Source organism: Equus asinus, chromosome 22 (genome assembly GCF_041296235.1).
Source record: "Equus asinus isolate D_3611 breed Donkey chromosome 22, EquAss-T2T_v2, whole genome shotgun sequence".
Lineage (NCBI taxonomy): Eukaryota > Metazoa > Chordata > Mammalia > Perissodactyla > Equidae > Equus > Equus asinus.
The window spans coordinates 52673284-52689060 of NC_091811.1; the positions used below are offsets into that span (position 1 = coordinate 52673284).

Consider the following 15777-nt stretch of genomic DNA (forward strand, 5'->3'; position numbering starts at 1 on the left):
GTACACAGTTGCATATTTTTAGTTGTGGGTCCTTCTAGTTGTGGTATGTGGGATGCCGCCTCAACACGGCCTGATGAGCGGTGCCATGTCCCTGCCCAGGATTCAAATGGGTGAAACCCTGGGCCACTTAAGTGGAGCACGTGAACTTAACTGCTCAGCCACGGGGCCAACACCCCCCATTATTCTTTAGCACTGAGAGAGAAAAGCCTTTCATTAGGGAAAAAAATACACCATAAAATGGCATGTGCTAAGAGAGAGGGAAATGACCTTTGGGTCCCAAATGTTTGTCAGGCTAAATCAGAATAACTTCAGCTACTTTAAAAACACACTGCCAGACCCCAGTCCTGGAAACCGGAATCCAGATGCTTTGTGTTGGGATTTGTGAAGTTGCATTTTACTCTTTTTCTCTCCTCTGCATACATTGTGGGACAATCATTGAGTCTCATTTTAGCCCTACTGTTATTACTTAGGACTTTAGGAATGTTACTGCCCCCTGGCACCAAGAGCCTGTGAGTTAATGCAGAATGCAGACTATAAATTCATTGGAAGAAAATATTCCTATTACAGTATAGTGGAAACAGCACTGGAATTGGGTTCAGGTTCTAACTATGCCACTTCCTTTGAACTTGAGCAAATCATGGATCCTTCTGGAGCCTTATCCTACTCATTTATAGAATGTGAATAAATTTGAAAATGCTAAGAACATCAATATGCTATCTGATGTTAGTCTTCAAGTGAATATAGTGGGTTGTTTTTAACACATTACAAATTGTCTGGGATTGTAATGACTGTGTGAAGATAAGACAAATGGAGCCCAAGATAAAACTAGTCTCAACTAGTGGCCTAGGGAATTACTGAGTCACACTGGCCTTGGAGCAGAGAAACAGCTTTTCAGACCTCAGCTTGCTTAATTCACTTTGGGTCTTACATCTTACGTTTTAGTAACCAAGAGTAATTGTCAAATACACAGACAATCCATTGCAGCCTTTTCTCAGCTGAGCTGAGGTGGTGGGCTTCCTCATTGCGTAGTAAACAAAGGTTGCAGTATTATTTTAGTCCCATGATCCCCAGAGGTTATCACTTAGATGACTTGGTGGACAGAACTCCATCACTGGAGAAATTTGTCATATTGCTCTGAGACATTGAGAAATGGGGTTAAATGGCTCAGGAATAGGCTAAAATACTTTCAGGAGCAGAGAGGTAATGCAAATGAGCAAGCTTACTATAAGTTCTTAGTTACTGCTGGGGTAGAATCAGAGGGCCCTGCCCATTTTCTATGCCTGCCAAGAAGCATTCAAAGTTACTTTTTAAAATTTAGCAGAGGCCAAACAAAATTAGTCTGCCAGTTGGCAGTTTCTAAGCTAAAACATATTCTAGCACTAATCAGAGTATCAAGCAAATGCTTCAATGTGTTGATGTTGCTGTGCTGCACACCAAAGCTTGATGTCTTAGCCTCACATGAAGGGCGTACTATATATTATATAGGATGGTTTGGGAATGATAACATGGGCTCCGGAGTTAAGCTATTCAAGTTCAAATGCCAACTGCCCATTTATTACTGATGTGATTTGGGGAAGTTACTTTACTTTTTGGCCTTTGAGTTGCTTTATCTATATAGAGGCTGATCTTCTTGTTATAAGAACTAAATGAGGTCATATGAGTGCTCACACCAGGACTAGCTTATAGTAATAAATGTTAGCCACTTTTAACGTTCATAAGCTAAGGTGCCAAGAGAAGCTGACGCATTTAGAATCATTGTTCCTATCCAATGAAGGAGCAGAAAGCATTCCAGAGGGCAGAGCTAAAGGAAATGTCTCAAAATCAGGACCTTCACATTGTTATGCATCCTATCTTAGTTCTGAAATCAAACCCAAATTAAGAACGGAGAGCTAAATGACGAGGGACAACATGGAGAACAGAATTCCCAGATCACTTCTCCGGTGTCACTTACAATTAGGCTCCTGTGAGACAGAGAGGGAAAGCTTGCAACAGAGAAAGGGAACAGGAAGTTCTAGTGACTCTTAGGACAAATGAAGTGCTGACTTTGCTGTCGAGTCTGGCGACAGGGCTGGGAGTTTACTGGGCCTGAGCTTTGTTTTTGTTAAATGGTGCCAATATTTCCCTTTATATCACATCTGCCAAAATGCTCATTCATTTCTAAGCTAAACAATTTGGTTTCTCTTTTCAAATACTCATACTTTTTATTGGTAGCACATACAGAATATAAAACCTTACTTCACTGGTGAAAACAAGACGACAGATATAAAAATGTTCGGCTTAGAGCAGAGAAGGGCAGAGTAACAATGTTTTTCAACTTTAACTATGGTAATGATGTGACCTTTAGCAATAGCAAAACTATTTGACTAAGTGGGTAAACAGAAATTAGTGTCTGGGGTCTGCAATCAAGTCTTCTGGGGACTAAAAATATTTATTCCTCTATCCCTTCTAAAGAGAAAATCACTAACAGTGTGGGCTTAATATGTCATTCCAGGTGGTAACTGATGTTTTGGTATTTCAAAGTTTTTGAGACTCCATTAATAAAGTATTCTCAAAGTTAAAAAAAAATACCCAGGAAACCAAGTTGGAAAAAGAAAAGTTTTTTTAATTACAAACCAAGTTTACACACTGTTAAGTGGTCACTAAAAGCTCAGTGGTAAGCACACCTAACGCCACTAGCAGGACCTCACAGGAGTCGGACTGCAGATCTTCCCCATCACTTTTTGTTTTGTTTTGTTTTGTTTTTTAAACTTTTTTTTCTACTTTTTCTCCCCAAATCCCCACAGTACATAGTTGTATATTTTAGTTGTGGGTCCTTTTTTCCTAGTTGTGGCATGTGGGATGCCGCCTCAGCATGACCTGAGGAGTGGTGCCATGTCCGTGCCCAGGGTCCGAACTGGTAAAACCCTAGGTCACCGAAGTGCAGTGCGCGAACTTAACCACTCAGCCACGGGGCCGGCACCCCCATCACTGTTAACTCCAGTATACTGTAGCAGCAGCACAATTATTTCATGTCACATTTATGGAGAACATTTATGGGATCAATTTACATACAGTACAATTGTATATCCTTAAACATTCTACACAAACACACTGCACATGCTGGCATTAGAAGCCAAGTTCTAAACATTGTTTATAGCACCCAGAGTACTCGTACTTGTTAAGGTACATTTTCTAAGAGGATCAAACAGAATACGGTGTGGGAGTGTAAAATACGACACACATAGTATTATAAAATGCCATTTAACTGGGAAGAAATTTTCCATCCCTGCAAATCATAAATATAACTTTTAAAAGAAAACAAGCAGCTTTTATCTGGGCTTCTAAATATTTGTGAGTCTGAGACTGACTGGACTCACCCAGACTCAAGGCAAAGGTAAATGTTACTGTGCTGTCTTTACAAAGAATCTTTTTTGTCAATTTGACTTTCACCTACTACAGCCAGACAAGAGCTTAAGATGTCAGTCCCTGATGTCTCCACAGAGTGCCCTTATGACCAGTTTGAGAAGTGATGGTAGGGGAGAGGTGCGGATATGAGGAGGAACAGTTAGGGAAATTTGTCTTTCATGATCCTGTGCTATATTACTTAAGGGCTAAGATAAAGGTATGGTCAGTGAAACACAGTAGTTTACCCTTAATGCCTTGTAAAAGACAATCCATCCAGTCTGTGCTTTTGACTGTGTGCAAAATATCATCAGTAATGCCTTTAGGGGCTCAGATGAACGGAGAACATCAATCAACCAGGACTCCAGGAGGAAAGCTCCAAAACTGAGAAGTCCTTCAATGCCATTCCCATTACCGTCCTCATCAAGTCAATGGCTACAACAGACTTGATTATCTCCACCAGACAAATGTGATTTGATTTGAGACAATCACATAGTCTCAGGCTCCACATGTAAAAATGTCAGAAGTGGCTGAAGAGAAGCAGCTTCATGCTGAAGGGACCCATTTCCTCTGACTCCAGAGCTCCACCGTCTGGTCTCAAAGTTTTTCCCTCTGAGGGAATGGTTGAAGAGAGGTAGCCCAGTGCAACCTTGCTGAGAGAGAACTTTGCAACCATAGTGACACCTGTTGACTTGCTGAGAGAGAGGGAGAGAGCTTTGCAACGGTTAGGTCCACAGCTCCTGAGACTGTCGTGCAAGTTGTCTTGGACATGCATCAGAAAACCATGACGATTCTGGCAGGAGGTGGCTTTCAGGAGTAAAACAGATGGCTGCTCTTCTCCTTTCAAGTCTTTTTGCCTCACCCCAAAGTCTGATGAGAACATCAGTTCATAAACATTCCCATCTTTTTTATTACTATCCTCCTGGAGGAGGCAGTGAAGATTTTACAAACTCTATATGCTCGAGAGTAAATATCATCCGGAAAGGTCTGTTTTAACATGATTAAAACAGGGACTCCTGGGAAAATCCTGATAAACTTTCAATCTCTGAGGAAAATCTTCAAAGTAATTTTCAAAGGTAAGTAGTAACCACCTTCTACAGGTGAGTTTTGCTATTTGTCCATTTATTTATGCTTTCTCATCCTTCATAACTTCCACTCAGAAATCTGAAGTGGAAATTACTTGAAAGAATCCTGAATCTGATAGAGGTAAATGTCTCATACTTTTATATTTAATATGGACAAAACCACTCTAGTGGAGATTTTATTTTTTATAATTAAAATAATTGAAAGAGTATGCATAAGGAAAGTATTTCCCAGCCTTTTAGAATCCATTATCTTTTGATAAACAAAACTTGCATACCCATTTGGTAATTTGTATCATGAAAAACTTACTGCATTTTCCAAGTACGTTTTTTTAACATATAGCCTGGTTAAGAATCACGCATAGAGGATTCTCTCTCAAAAGGATAAAACAAGTTGGCCCTTGGGCAGCTCTTAAGAGTTTAGTGTTGGAACGATAGCAGCAAATGTCAGTTTTTCAAAGATCCTACCTAATCCAGTTCCCAGGTTAGGAGGTCAGGAAGAAAAAAAAAATCCCATCTTTCAAACATACATGAAACAAAGTCTTCCCCAGCAAACAGTTGAGTCCTAAATGCAGTTTGTGCAACAGCACATACTTTTGGCTATGTTCACACAGTAAACCATAGAAACACACTGGCTCTGATGGCTACCTGCGGAAGACAGACAGACTGATCCAGTGTTTACTTAGTATAGCCACTGGTGGCTTCTTCAGTCAGCAGGACTTTAGAGATGCTTACCGTGTGCCCACAGTCCAGGAAGGACATGCCCAGTGCAATCATACATTGCCAACTCTGGAAGATAAAATATGGTCATCATTTACCAGCCTCTCTGAAGAGCCCTCTTTCCCACCATGACTGCTCACACTGCACCGCTCAGATGCAAACCTGCTCTCTTCCGTGAACATCTGGCTTTGCCTGTCTTCTACCACCAAGGCTGCCCAAATCATTCTGTCAACCCCACACTCCCTTCAAAACATCCTGGAATCTGCCTTCCTCAACAAAATTTTTCTATACTATTTTCAATACTGAGTTCCCTCTGTTCATACTGCTTTGTGTTTGTGGTTTGTTTGTTTTCTCTGACTGGGAGTTCCCTGAAGACCACTTTTCTTCAGTCCTACCCCATTCCTCACAATGGGGGAATGAATGACAGACTAACAACTGGAACAGTTCTTGAGCTGCTCTATGACGTACATGTTTTGGAGCTAAACAGAATCTAGAATCAGCCCTCAGCCTTCAAAATGGGTCTTCAACAATCTCAACGGTCTCAGGCTGACTGAGGACAACTTAGGACCCTCATAACCAATTTGCATGAAGGAAGGATTCCCTTAACTTCTACAGCAAATTATAAAAACAATTCCTGTCAAGGACATATTCAGTTACTTGGGTTTCCTTGGAGTAAGGCCCTAGATTACAGGGTCAGCATAATCTTAGTGTGCCCAAGATTTACCAGGGAAGAAAAGAGAAGGGCTATATCAATCCAGGACATAACTTTTCAATATTCACTAAAGTATTTTTTCAATCAAGTACCTAAGCTGTGGCAAACATTAGCAGGGGGACTAGGTAAGTGATATAAAAATCCACAGCAGGTGTCCAGCCTCCATCCTTAACCATTCTCTGCAGCAGATACGGTACACATTCTGCTGTCCCTAATCCTCAACCCTTGTGTTTTTCAGAGAAACCTGTGCAGAACAGGGAGGTGGATTTGTTGTTGTTGTCGCTGTAGCTGTTTTTCATTAATATAAGTAACATTACAGAAGTTTTGGAAAATAGAGAAAATAATATATCCATAATCCTAGCATCCTAAGACAAATACTATTACCATTTTACATAACTTACTTGACTTTTGAAAAAGATTTTTATCATCTGGGTATACATAATCCTACATTCCTTTTAGATGTGGCTATGGTTTTATAACCATCATTTTTAAATAATTCTAAAATAATTCAGTGAGAGAATATTGCTATTTACTTATTTCCTTATTGTCCAGCTATTAAGTGACAGAGCTGAGCAGGGAGGGCTGTGAATCCACCTGTGACCCATCCCAAAGCTCTGAAATCACACTGCACAGCCCCTTCTCCAACCCCAGCTTGTACACTCTCTACTTTCTATACTGCCGCTCTTCTTTTAGTTCCTCAAACATACTACACTCTCTCGTTAGGAACTGGTAAGAATAGAAACCAGACAGAAGTGACAGAAATAGAAAAATGATAGCTCTTAGGAACCAAAGTAAATTTTATGATTAAAAATACTGTTTAACCATTCCTGATTTAACAATTTCACATAAATTGTCTCAATAACCCAGAGATAGATTGCTACCTGCAGTCTTCTCATTTCCAAGTGTCAGTCAGCCCCACCTCTACCATCCCTGAAACCTATGCCCCTGCCCCCTCCCGACTGGACTTACCAAGTAAAACACAAAGCTCAGATAAGCCACACTGATAACAGCCGCCACCACATACAATGCCACATGGCCTAGTTCCTGGACATAAACCACGACAAAGTACATGTTGATGGAACAGACAATAAGGACCAAGATCCCGCCTGCAATCCTCCAGCCTCTGTAAAAGAAACAGCACAGTGACTGGTAGAATAGTCTAACCTGTCCACACACAGAAAAGGACACTGTGTCTTGTCAGGTAGACAGGACAGGAGTAGGCAACATTTCGAAAGGAACCGAAAAATGGTTCTTAATATGTCTCAGATTAGGTTAAATGAGCCAAAGTTAAACACTGATAGGGAGAAAGAGGAAAAAATAAACTACCAAATAATCCCTATTATTTAAGTTCCTAGAAATGCAACAAGTCATGAGAATCCCTAGAGATGCAACAAATCATTTCAAATACCCAATATCCTTTAAAGATGTATATAAAAGGTAGCTTATGCCTTTCTCATTGAGATCATTTAACATGAAATTAAGGCGCTTTAAACTTCATGGGCTGGAGTTTGAAGAGTTAAAGCCCTAAAAGCTGAACTTTTCCCCCTAGAAATGAAAAATGTGCTTGCCCTCGTTTACTATATTCACAGTCTCCATCTTCTAAGCCAAAGAGTGAGAGGGCAGCTCTAGCAGTCATCTCTCAAAGCATATAGTTCCCCTATATGACTCATTTTCTGACTGGACTGTTTGATAAAGAGACCTTTCCCCCACATATCTTTGGGGAACTGAGAGGAGTATACTCACATTCCATTAGCAAAGTCATTCATTACTGGCCGCAAGCTTGTAAGCGTGAGAATGGGTATGAGAGCAAAGGGAAGCTGGAAAAGAAAGAATTAAGATCAGATAGGACTACTGGGGTCCTTGTACCACCCCAGAGAACAGCGCTGTTAGCAAAAGGGAAACAAAGACCCTGTCTCCTCTACCCCATGAGAAATTATTCCCATCATCCCAACATGCTCGAGCATTATGCTAAAATCAGTAAAGTTGTCATGAACCAGCATCAATTAGGATCGCAAGGATCTTTACAAATATTTGTATCTGCCTTGTTTTCTTAATCTCCATAGGACCTAGTAGTTATTTAATGTTTGGTTGGATTAATGAACAATAATTCTGTGTTCTACATGTAATTATAGCTTATAGTTCCCATTCGAAAGGCTTTAACAAATCATGCCATTTCTAAAAGTCTTTTAATGACAGGGATTTCATATACATTTACTGCAAACCAAGACCACGCCTCTTTCTTCCTCTGAATTTTCCCCAGCAGCCAGCACTAGGCTTGGGACCTAAGAGCAATACATTATACTGCCTGACTAAATGGGATGTGAGTTTCCCCAGCTCCTTCCTCACCTGTAAGCTCTGCAGAACATTCAGGAAGTCATTCATCCCTGTTAGATGCTCTACATCTTGGAAGATGGCAACAAGCAGAGTAGGGATGATGGCAATAGAGCGGGTCAGAATCACTCGGGCAAAACGTGACCATTTTAGGTTCAGGAATCCCTGGAAAAAAACACAGAAGCAGGATGAATGTCTGGAAAAAGAAAAAGGTCAAAGGAAGTTCAGGAAGACCTTAGAAGCATGGGATTAAGAAGAAGTAACAAAAAGGCAATGTCCTCTTCCTCTAGTCTATAGCAGTCAAAACACCACGTACCTCCATGACAAACTGGCCAGAATAGGTTCCTGTCATGGTGGAGCTCTGTCCTGCAGCCAAGATGCCCACTGCCCAGATGTAGAGTGTGGCAGGCCCAAAATAACATCCCAGCACAACACCCTGGGAGGAGCAAGAGAGAAAGATATGTATGTGTCAATGATCAGCTTAGATAACACCCAAAACAGCACTTCTCCGTGGCATTTCTCCCTCTTCTTTGCCACACACCCACCTACACCAAGTGCCGCACTGGGCACTATCCCCAAAGCTAGACCCAGGTCCTGACCTCATCATAAAGGCTTTCAACCTAAATTTTGCTGGATGTTCCGTCACTCCTCAGCCTACTCCCTTCTCTTCTCCAAGGTCCTAAAGCCTTCATCCTCAACCTATATCTTAAATATTTAAAAAAAAAAAAAAAAAAGGCCTGCACCACATTTCTCAAATTATATCCCTTAACATGCTATTCTGGAAGATGGTAATAAGAGTGAAGAGAAAGGTCAAATAAATAATTCTACTCTTGGAGGTTCACAATGTAACCAACATAAAAGGAACTGAGAGACCCCAATAAAGAGCACTTTATCAAGAACACTTCCTTTAGTCACCCCAGTTAATATCCTATAGAACAATATACTGTCAACACAAGTTTGGGAATTGCTGATACAATTCATCTTTCCAGCTTATCCTCTATTCCCTCTATGTAATCCAAAATGTTTGTCTGGCATCTGAACCTCTGAAATAAATGACATTCCAGAGAAGATGACCTCAGCTCTGAAGTGAACCCACAGAAAAGACTGGATACTATTCCCAGAATACTGATTCAGGAGCAAAGACCACAAATCTGAAGGTTTACCCCTTTGTAGATGTCCACAGCCAGTGTTGTGTTATCGTTAGGAAAAAGGTGAGTATGGGGACTGCTGCTGTTTCTACACACTTCAACCTGGAACACAAAGCAGTTTAGAAGCAACTTTTATTTTCAAGGCAAGGACCAGATAAGAAGAGGTCTCCTACAGATCACATGCAAGTCATTTATGAGACATAGGCTGGAGGTAAGACACTGGATACAGGTTGTGATGGGGACAGAGACTGGCTGTAATGTCACGTGTGGTCTTCCTCCATAATCTTTCTATACCCCCATGTAATCAAAAATATTTACTGAGTTAGAGTGTGCATGGTAATACATAAATCCTGGGTCATTTTAAATAATGAAAGGGGGAGAGGGCCCTTAAGATGGCTTCAAATATGAGAGGACACCCAGAAGAGGGAGTCCTTAGTCCAAGCAGAACCAGAAATCAGAGGTCTTATAGATGGGAAAGAAAGTGGTGATCAAAACTAGATAGGTGGTCAGGAATCAAGGCGACAGAGAATTCAAATTGACAAAACAGTCTGTCCCAGCCACAGGGTCTATTTTCTGTTTGTTGACTCTTCCCAACCTGTCCTGAACACCAAATGGCAGGACTGGCAGTTGATAAACAGGAAACAAACGAGGATGACAAAGAGCCAAATAGATGTGAAGCCACCAACAGCATAAGGCAATCTTTAGTCTGAGGCAAGCTCCCTTCTTAGCCAAAAGCTGGGAAAGATGGGTCTAAGCTTGGTCAGTCCCCAGACTATAGACCCTGACCAGTGCAGTGATTTAGGGGTCAGCACTGAGGCTAGAGATCTATTTCCCCTGAGGTCCAAGTCATTGTCATATTTTCCTACCCCATTCCAGCCTTCACCTTACCCTCACATTTACTACCACTCATGACCCTGGCTTACTCACCACTTGCTCATTGGTTTTCTCAAAAAATGCTTCAGCAAAGACTGAGACAACAAAGACGTTGATGATGAAGGAAACAAAGAGAGCAATACAGGATTCAATGAAAAAGTACTTATTGGCTTCTCGAATTTCCCGCTTATTGGCTCGGTTTATCTGTCTGGACTAGAGAGATAACAAGAGCAGTTATTTTTTGACTAGTTGGAACAAGTTTCCTTGTAATATTTCAAGAGTTTAGAGTCAGCTAAAAGATTTAGAGAGCAAACAATTGACCAGATGAATTATGAGAGAACTCACTTACATCCTAGTTCATTGAGTAAGAACTTCATGACCCTTTGACGACATTGCACACTCCCCAAATAGGGAAGAGTGACTAAGTGACTAGTGAGCTCTTAGTTATTGTGGCTAGAAGAACCACTGACCTACAAAAACAAGCTGATTTCAGTCCTAAGAGGTGTATAACCTTAATTACAAAGGTCTCTGAAATCTCTCAGCAAACTATTGTGTAAGACTGACTGGTAAAAGCCTGTTTGGGCTCCTTTACTCCTGACCTCCACAAGGCCACTCAGGCTTCTGAGATGGAAACACAAGAGACAGAGTGCACTTTCAGGCCTTTTATGAAGAACTTTAGTCCCAGCTTCTCTGTGGAGTCAGTTATCTCTGGTCACCAAGGGGGATAAAAACAGAGTCCAAGTGTGTGGAGTTTATAAACGTCCAACCATGGGAAAACAACTTGCTCATTCAGGACTCTTAACTGTTGTAAACTAAGTGGTGTCCCTTGCAACTGGTCAGCCCCCGATGAACGATCCAAGAGGCCACTGAGATAACGGCCTTGCTCACCTTGACTAAGGCAGAATGCAAGTACATGTTGTGTGGCATGATGACAGCTCCCACGATGCCCACAGCCTGCTCAATCTGTGGGGTGCGACAGCCTGAACAGCCCGGCACAAACATGCCCTTGAGTACCTGGCTCTGGCTGGGTCTCACTGTAATATACTACAAACCAAATGACAACTATTAGCCTTTACTGCAAAATGAGACTAAGCACTGGAAATGCTCAGCATCCTTTACTCCTTACAACTCCTTCTTCTTCAACAACTATCTAGGACAATGAGGAATACGGAATTATCAAAAAAGCAAGCAGCGTAAGGGGCTTGCTGCCAGAGGTCAGAGAATTCAGTACCAGGGTATCATATTCTAGATATACAAAATAGATGAGTATAGAATGTAATTAATATTCTAAAGGAATAAAATGGCTGCTAAGTGCCTTATTGATATGAGCTTCACAATAACTCCTATGAGACAGATCCAGAAATACAGAGTAAATTCTGATTATCCACATTTACCATGCTTCTGTTCATCTATGTTCATCTAAAAATCACTTACGTTTGCCACTAGCATATGCTGAGACTCATTCATTAACACTTCTTACATATACTTTTTCCTGGTTCAGCATTTCTCTTGGAAACCTGAGAGCAAGCTGCATAATCTACTCATAGATTAGATATATTTTTTGTTTTTTTGTGGGTTTTTTTTTTGAAGATTAGCCCTGAGCTAACAACTGCTGCCAATCCTCCTCTTTTTGCTGAGGAAGACCGGCCCTGAGCTCACATCCGTGCCCATCTTCCTCTACTTTATAGGTGGGACACCTACCACAGCATGGCTTTGACAAGTGGTGCCATGTTCGCACCTGGGATCTGGACCGGCGAACCCGGGGCTGCTAAAGTGGAATGTGCGAACTTAACCGCTGCGCCACCGGGCTGGCCCTAGATATATTTGTTAAAGTTTAACCAGGCCAATAAGCAGAAATCAGTTTATAACGATTGGACATAGAAAGATGCTCTTACTGCATATAATGGTACTGATTCCCAGGAATGTTTGGGTTGGGGCACAAATCAGGAAATATCCACTATATTCCCTAGTTTTAACTGTTGTAATACAGGAAAAGTTCAAGCTGTAGTTAATACAAACCAGGATAGCAAAACCGAACCCTCTAAGTTAAAAGCGAAGAATAAACCTGTAATCTCCTCCCTAACTTTCTCCAAGGCTGTTCTGTTGTCAGGATGGCCAACTTGGAACCAGGGAGTCTAGTCTGGAAAGTCCTAGAAAGTCTAGTCATTTTTGACCTAGGAGTCCCTGCAGGCCTTCCTGGGCACTACTCTTTGCTATAGATCATATTCCTTCAAAATTGGCCCAGGGATGAACTGGCTTTTTGTTAACACATATACAATTAAACCATCCTAGCATTATACTATCTTTTAAAATAAAAGGGAAAAAAAATTTTGTTTTAAAAAGGTAATGAATCGCCTATAATACTTGCCTCATATCCAAATGTGAGGGCCATAACAGTGATAAGAAAGCCAAAAAATGCTTCTAGCTTCCGCAAGCCTAAAGAGAAAAATGCAGCAGTGAGCTCACAGAAGGCAGACTTCCCCATCAGCCACAAGATGGAAAGTGGCTCCTTTGACTAATCCCTCCATTCCCACTCTCCTTACCATATTTGTCCAAAAAGAGAAATACAAAGGTATCTGCAATGGTGATGAGAACTCCACCCCAGAGAGGAACCCTAGGTCAGAGATGAGAAATGGAGATTAGGGGCTGGCCCAGTGGCACAGTGGTTAAATTTGCATGCTCTGCTATGGTGGCCCAGGGTTTGTGGGTTCAGATCCCAGGCATGGACCTACATACTACTCATCAAGCTATGCTGTGGCAGTGTCCCCCATACAAAATGGAGGCAGACTGGCACAGATGTTAGTTCAGGGACAATCTTCCTCACCCAAAAAAAATAATTAAAAAAAATTTTTTAATTTTAATTTTTTTTTTTTTTCAAAAAGAGGGGGGCTAGCCCAGTGGCACAGCAGTTGAGTTCACACATTCTGCTTTGGTGGGCTGGGATTCACAGGTTTGGATCCTGGGCGCAGATCCACACACCACTCAAGCCACGCTGTGGTGGCATCCCACATAAAGTACAGGAAGATTGGCAGATGTTAGCTCAGCGACAATCTTCCTTGAGCAAAAAGAGGAAGATTGGCAACAGATGTTAGCTCAGGGCCAATCTTCCTCACAAACACACACAAAAAGAAATGGAAATTAAAGGAAAGAAAAACGCTGAGAAACACTCTTCCCAACAACTGTCCAGATATACAACACATGGAAAAGCAAGAACTTAAGAGAGAAGGGACAGTGACAGGAGGCCAGGCCTTCCGTAGTTTAGATCACACCATCAACTGAATTACATTCATTTAAACTTTGATTGTTCTAGTATGTCAGACATTTAGGATACAAAGCTGAAAAGTATGGTCTTACCCTTTAAGGAGCTCACCTTCTAGTGGGATAAACTGACGTACAAATAAATAATTGTAATACAAATGCCACACACTGTATAATAGAGGTATGTATAACCTGGCATAAGAACATAGAAGATATCGAGTCTACATCTGCCAGGGGAGAAGAAACTGGTTCCAGAAAGGTTCCACAAAAAAAAATAATACTTGAGTTGAATCTTAAAAATTGACAACGCGTTGGGTTTTTGTTTTTACATTTGCTTTGAAATCTAGCAAAATGCTGATTACTTTCTAGAGGAAAACCCCCTCACCTTCCCATAGACAAGAGATTGATGGCAATGGCTGAGCCAATAACTTCTTGCATATCTGAGCCAATGATAGCCAACTCCACCATCAGCCACAGGATAATTCGTGGGACCTAAATACCAAACAGCAGAAAGACACAATTCTAATTAATCATTTCTAAGATTTTCCTCCATAGTTTAGAATTCACACTTTGGCAATGACCCATAAACAGTTCTTTATAAGCATTCAGTCTAGAGATGAAGTACCAGAACTTTGCTCCACTTGGCCCATCATCGTATTGTAGCCGCTAGCTGGAAAAGGCAAAGGTGCTTCCACGTGGCAGAGCCTATGAGCCAAGGTCAGGGCAGCAGCTGATCCTAACTTTTTCTCTTTCCCTTCCACTCAAGAGAGGAGTGGAATTTCCATTCATTAATTTCCACTTAAAATTTCCTGTCTAAAAATAATTCTAAAAGTTTTAGGGGAAAATGAAGATACTAATATGGTCAAAATATTGTCCAGGAGAGAATAGAAAATGAATGCAGAAGAAAATATCTATCCTGACCATAGCTGAAGGGACAAAACACATGTGAAAAGGCTAGTGCCATCCTTAATGTAATAATAATACAGAAGAAAGTGAAAAAGGATGGACATGCAAAACGGCTCTGGGAAAAGTGGTTGGAATTGGATGGTGTATAACAAAATAGGAAACTAATCTGGTCAAACAATCCAGCTGAAAGACAAATTTGGTTAATGCTGGCTCACTGAGGCCAGGAAAAGAAAACCACCTCCAGGTACCTACTATCCAAAAACTCTGTCACACAGAACAACTGTTAAGGTACATGAAGAAAGAGAAGCTAAAGAAATGATAAATTACCAAGGGTTTTTTTGAGAAGCATATATGAAAAAAATAAAGCAGATAAAGATACTTTCTCACAGCCAGGAAAGGAAACTAAACACTTAGGACAAATCAGAGGTAGATTAGTATATTATCTAGAAATGAAGCTAGGTTAAAGCTATCTTCCAGACATAGGGTCCATTCCTGCCTTAGGTGGCCATAAGAAAGCCCGAAATGTCCAGAAGGAAGATCTAGAGGACAGCATAACCTCCAGGGTCAGGGTAAATTGAAAAATAATTAGTTGCAAATCCAAAGATCCTGCCACATATAGTTTGTAATAAAAGGAAAAAACTTACTTTTTTCAAATTGATGGCAAAGTCAAAAAAGTAAATATGTATAACGCCAAGTGATGGAGTAATATGGATGGATGTATGAATGAAAGTGCTTAGAGAGAGTAGGCCTCCCTCTCCATGGGCTGGGCACTGCTAAATGCCAGAAAACAAAGTGAATGATAAATTTTTACTCAAACAGCAATTTTCTAAGGAAACTTTCTGGGAAAAAGGTGAATCTCAAGTTAGATTTTGAAGGAGCCAAGAACCATAGCTTAGCAGCAAGAGAGGTTATAAAATCTCCCTTGGGACTGTCATGTTCTCCACCGTTTCAGTACAGTGGAGCCAGCACATATTGCCAGACACATAGATTCTTATGATGAGTAACAGACAGACAGTACATTACTCACCCTGGGATACTGACGATGACACACTTCAGCAAGATGCAGGCCAGTAACCACTCCCAGTCTAGCTGCAAGGCGCTGGAGCAGAAGCCCCACAATGGTGGCCAACAGAAGAATCCAGAGCAACTAAAGAACAAAATCCCACCATAACACTATTAAACAACTGGGGTTTTTTTGTTTGGTTGTTTGGCAACATGAATGGGAAACACTACATTCAGGAAAGAGCCCAGGTCAGGAATCAAGTGACCCGAGATCTGTATCAGATTCTGCACACGACCTTCTCTGTCATCTTGTACCTTTCTGAGCCTTAGTTTCTCCCATCTGCAGGTTCCCCTTTGTTCATGG

At 41.1% G+C, this 15777-nt stretch overlaps 1 protein-coding gene across 12 annotated transcripts in view; it reads right to left on the minus strand.

Moving 5' to 3' along the window:
• Nucleotides 1-15777, minus strand: part of SLC11A2 (solute carrier family 11 member 2) — a 45822-nt gene that overhangs the window by 15942 nt on the left and 14103 nt on the right. For 8 of the 12 annotated variants that reach the window (XM_014847388.3, XM_014847394.3, XM_044755930.2 and 5 more), the window contains 13 exons: nt 15439-15558; nt 13891-13997; nt 12791-12861; nt 12616-12683; nt 11136-11291; nt 10302-10460; nt 9390-9476; nt 8543-8662; nt 8242-8391; nt 7639-7712; nt 6865-7018; nt 5199-5252; nt 2582-4076 (listed from right to left, as the gene is read on the minus strand). In XM_014847388.3, the coding sequence (XP_014702874.1) occupies nt 3870-4076; nt 5199-5252; nt 6865-7018; nt 7639-7712; nt 8242-8391; nt 8543-8662; nt 9390-9476; nt 10302-10460; nt 11136-11291; nt 12616-12683; nt 12791-12861; nt 13891-13997; nt 15439-15558 (1527 nt within the window). In that variant the 3' untranslated portion in view covers nt 2582-3869. Of the gene's footprint in view, nt 1-2581; nt 4077-5198; nt 5253-6864; nt 7019-7638; nt 7713-8241; nt 8392-8542; nt 8663-9389; nt 9477-10301; nt 10461-11135; nt 11292-12615; nt 12684-12790; nt 12862-13890; nt 13998-15438; nt 15559-15777 lie in introns of those variants that run through there. The other 4 variants (XM_044755932.2, XM_070495192.1, XM_044755929.2 and 1 more) reach the window with 1 other exon arrangement.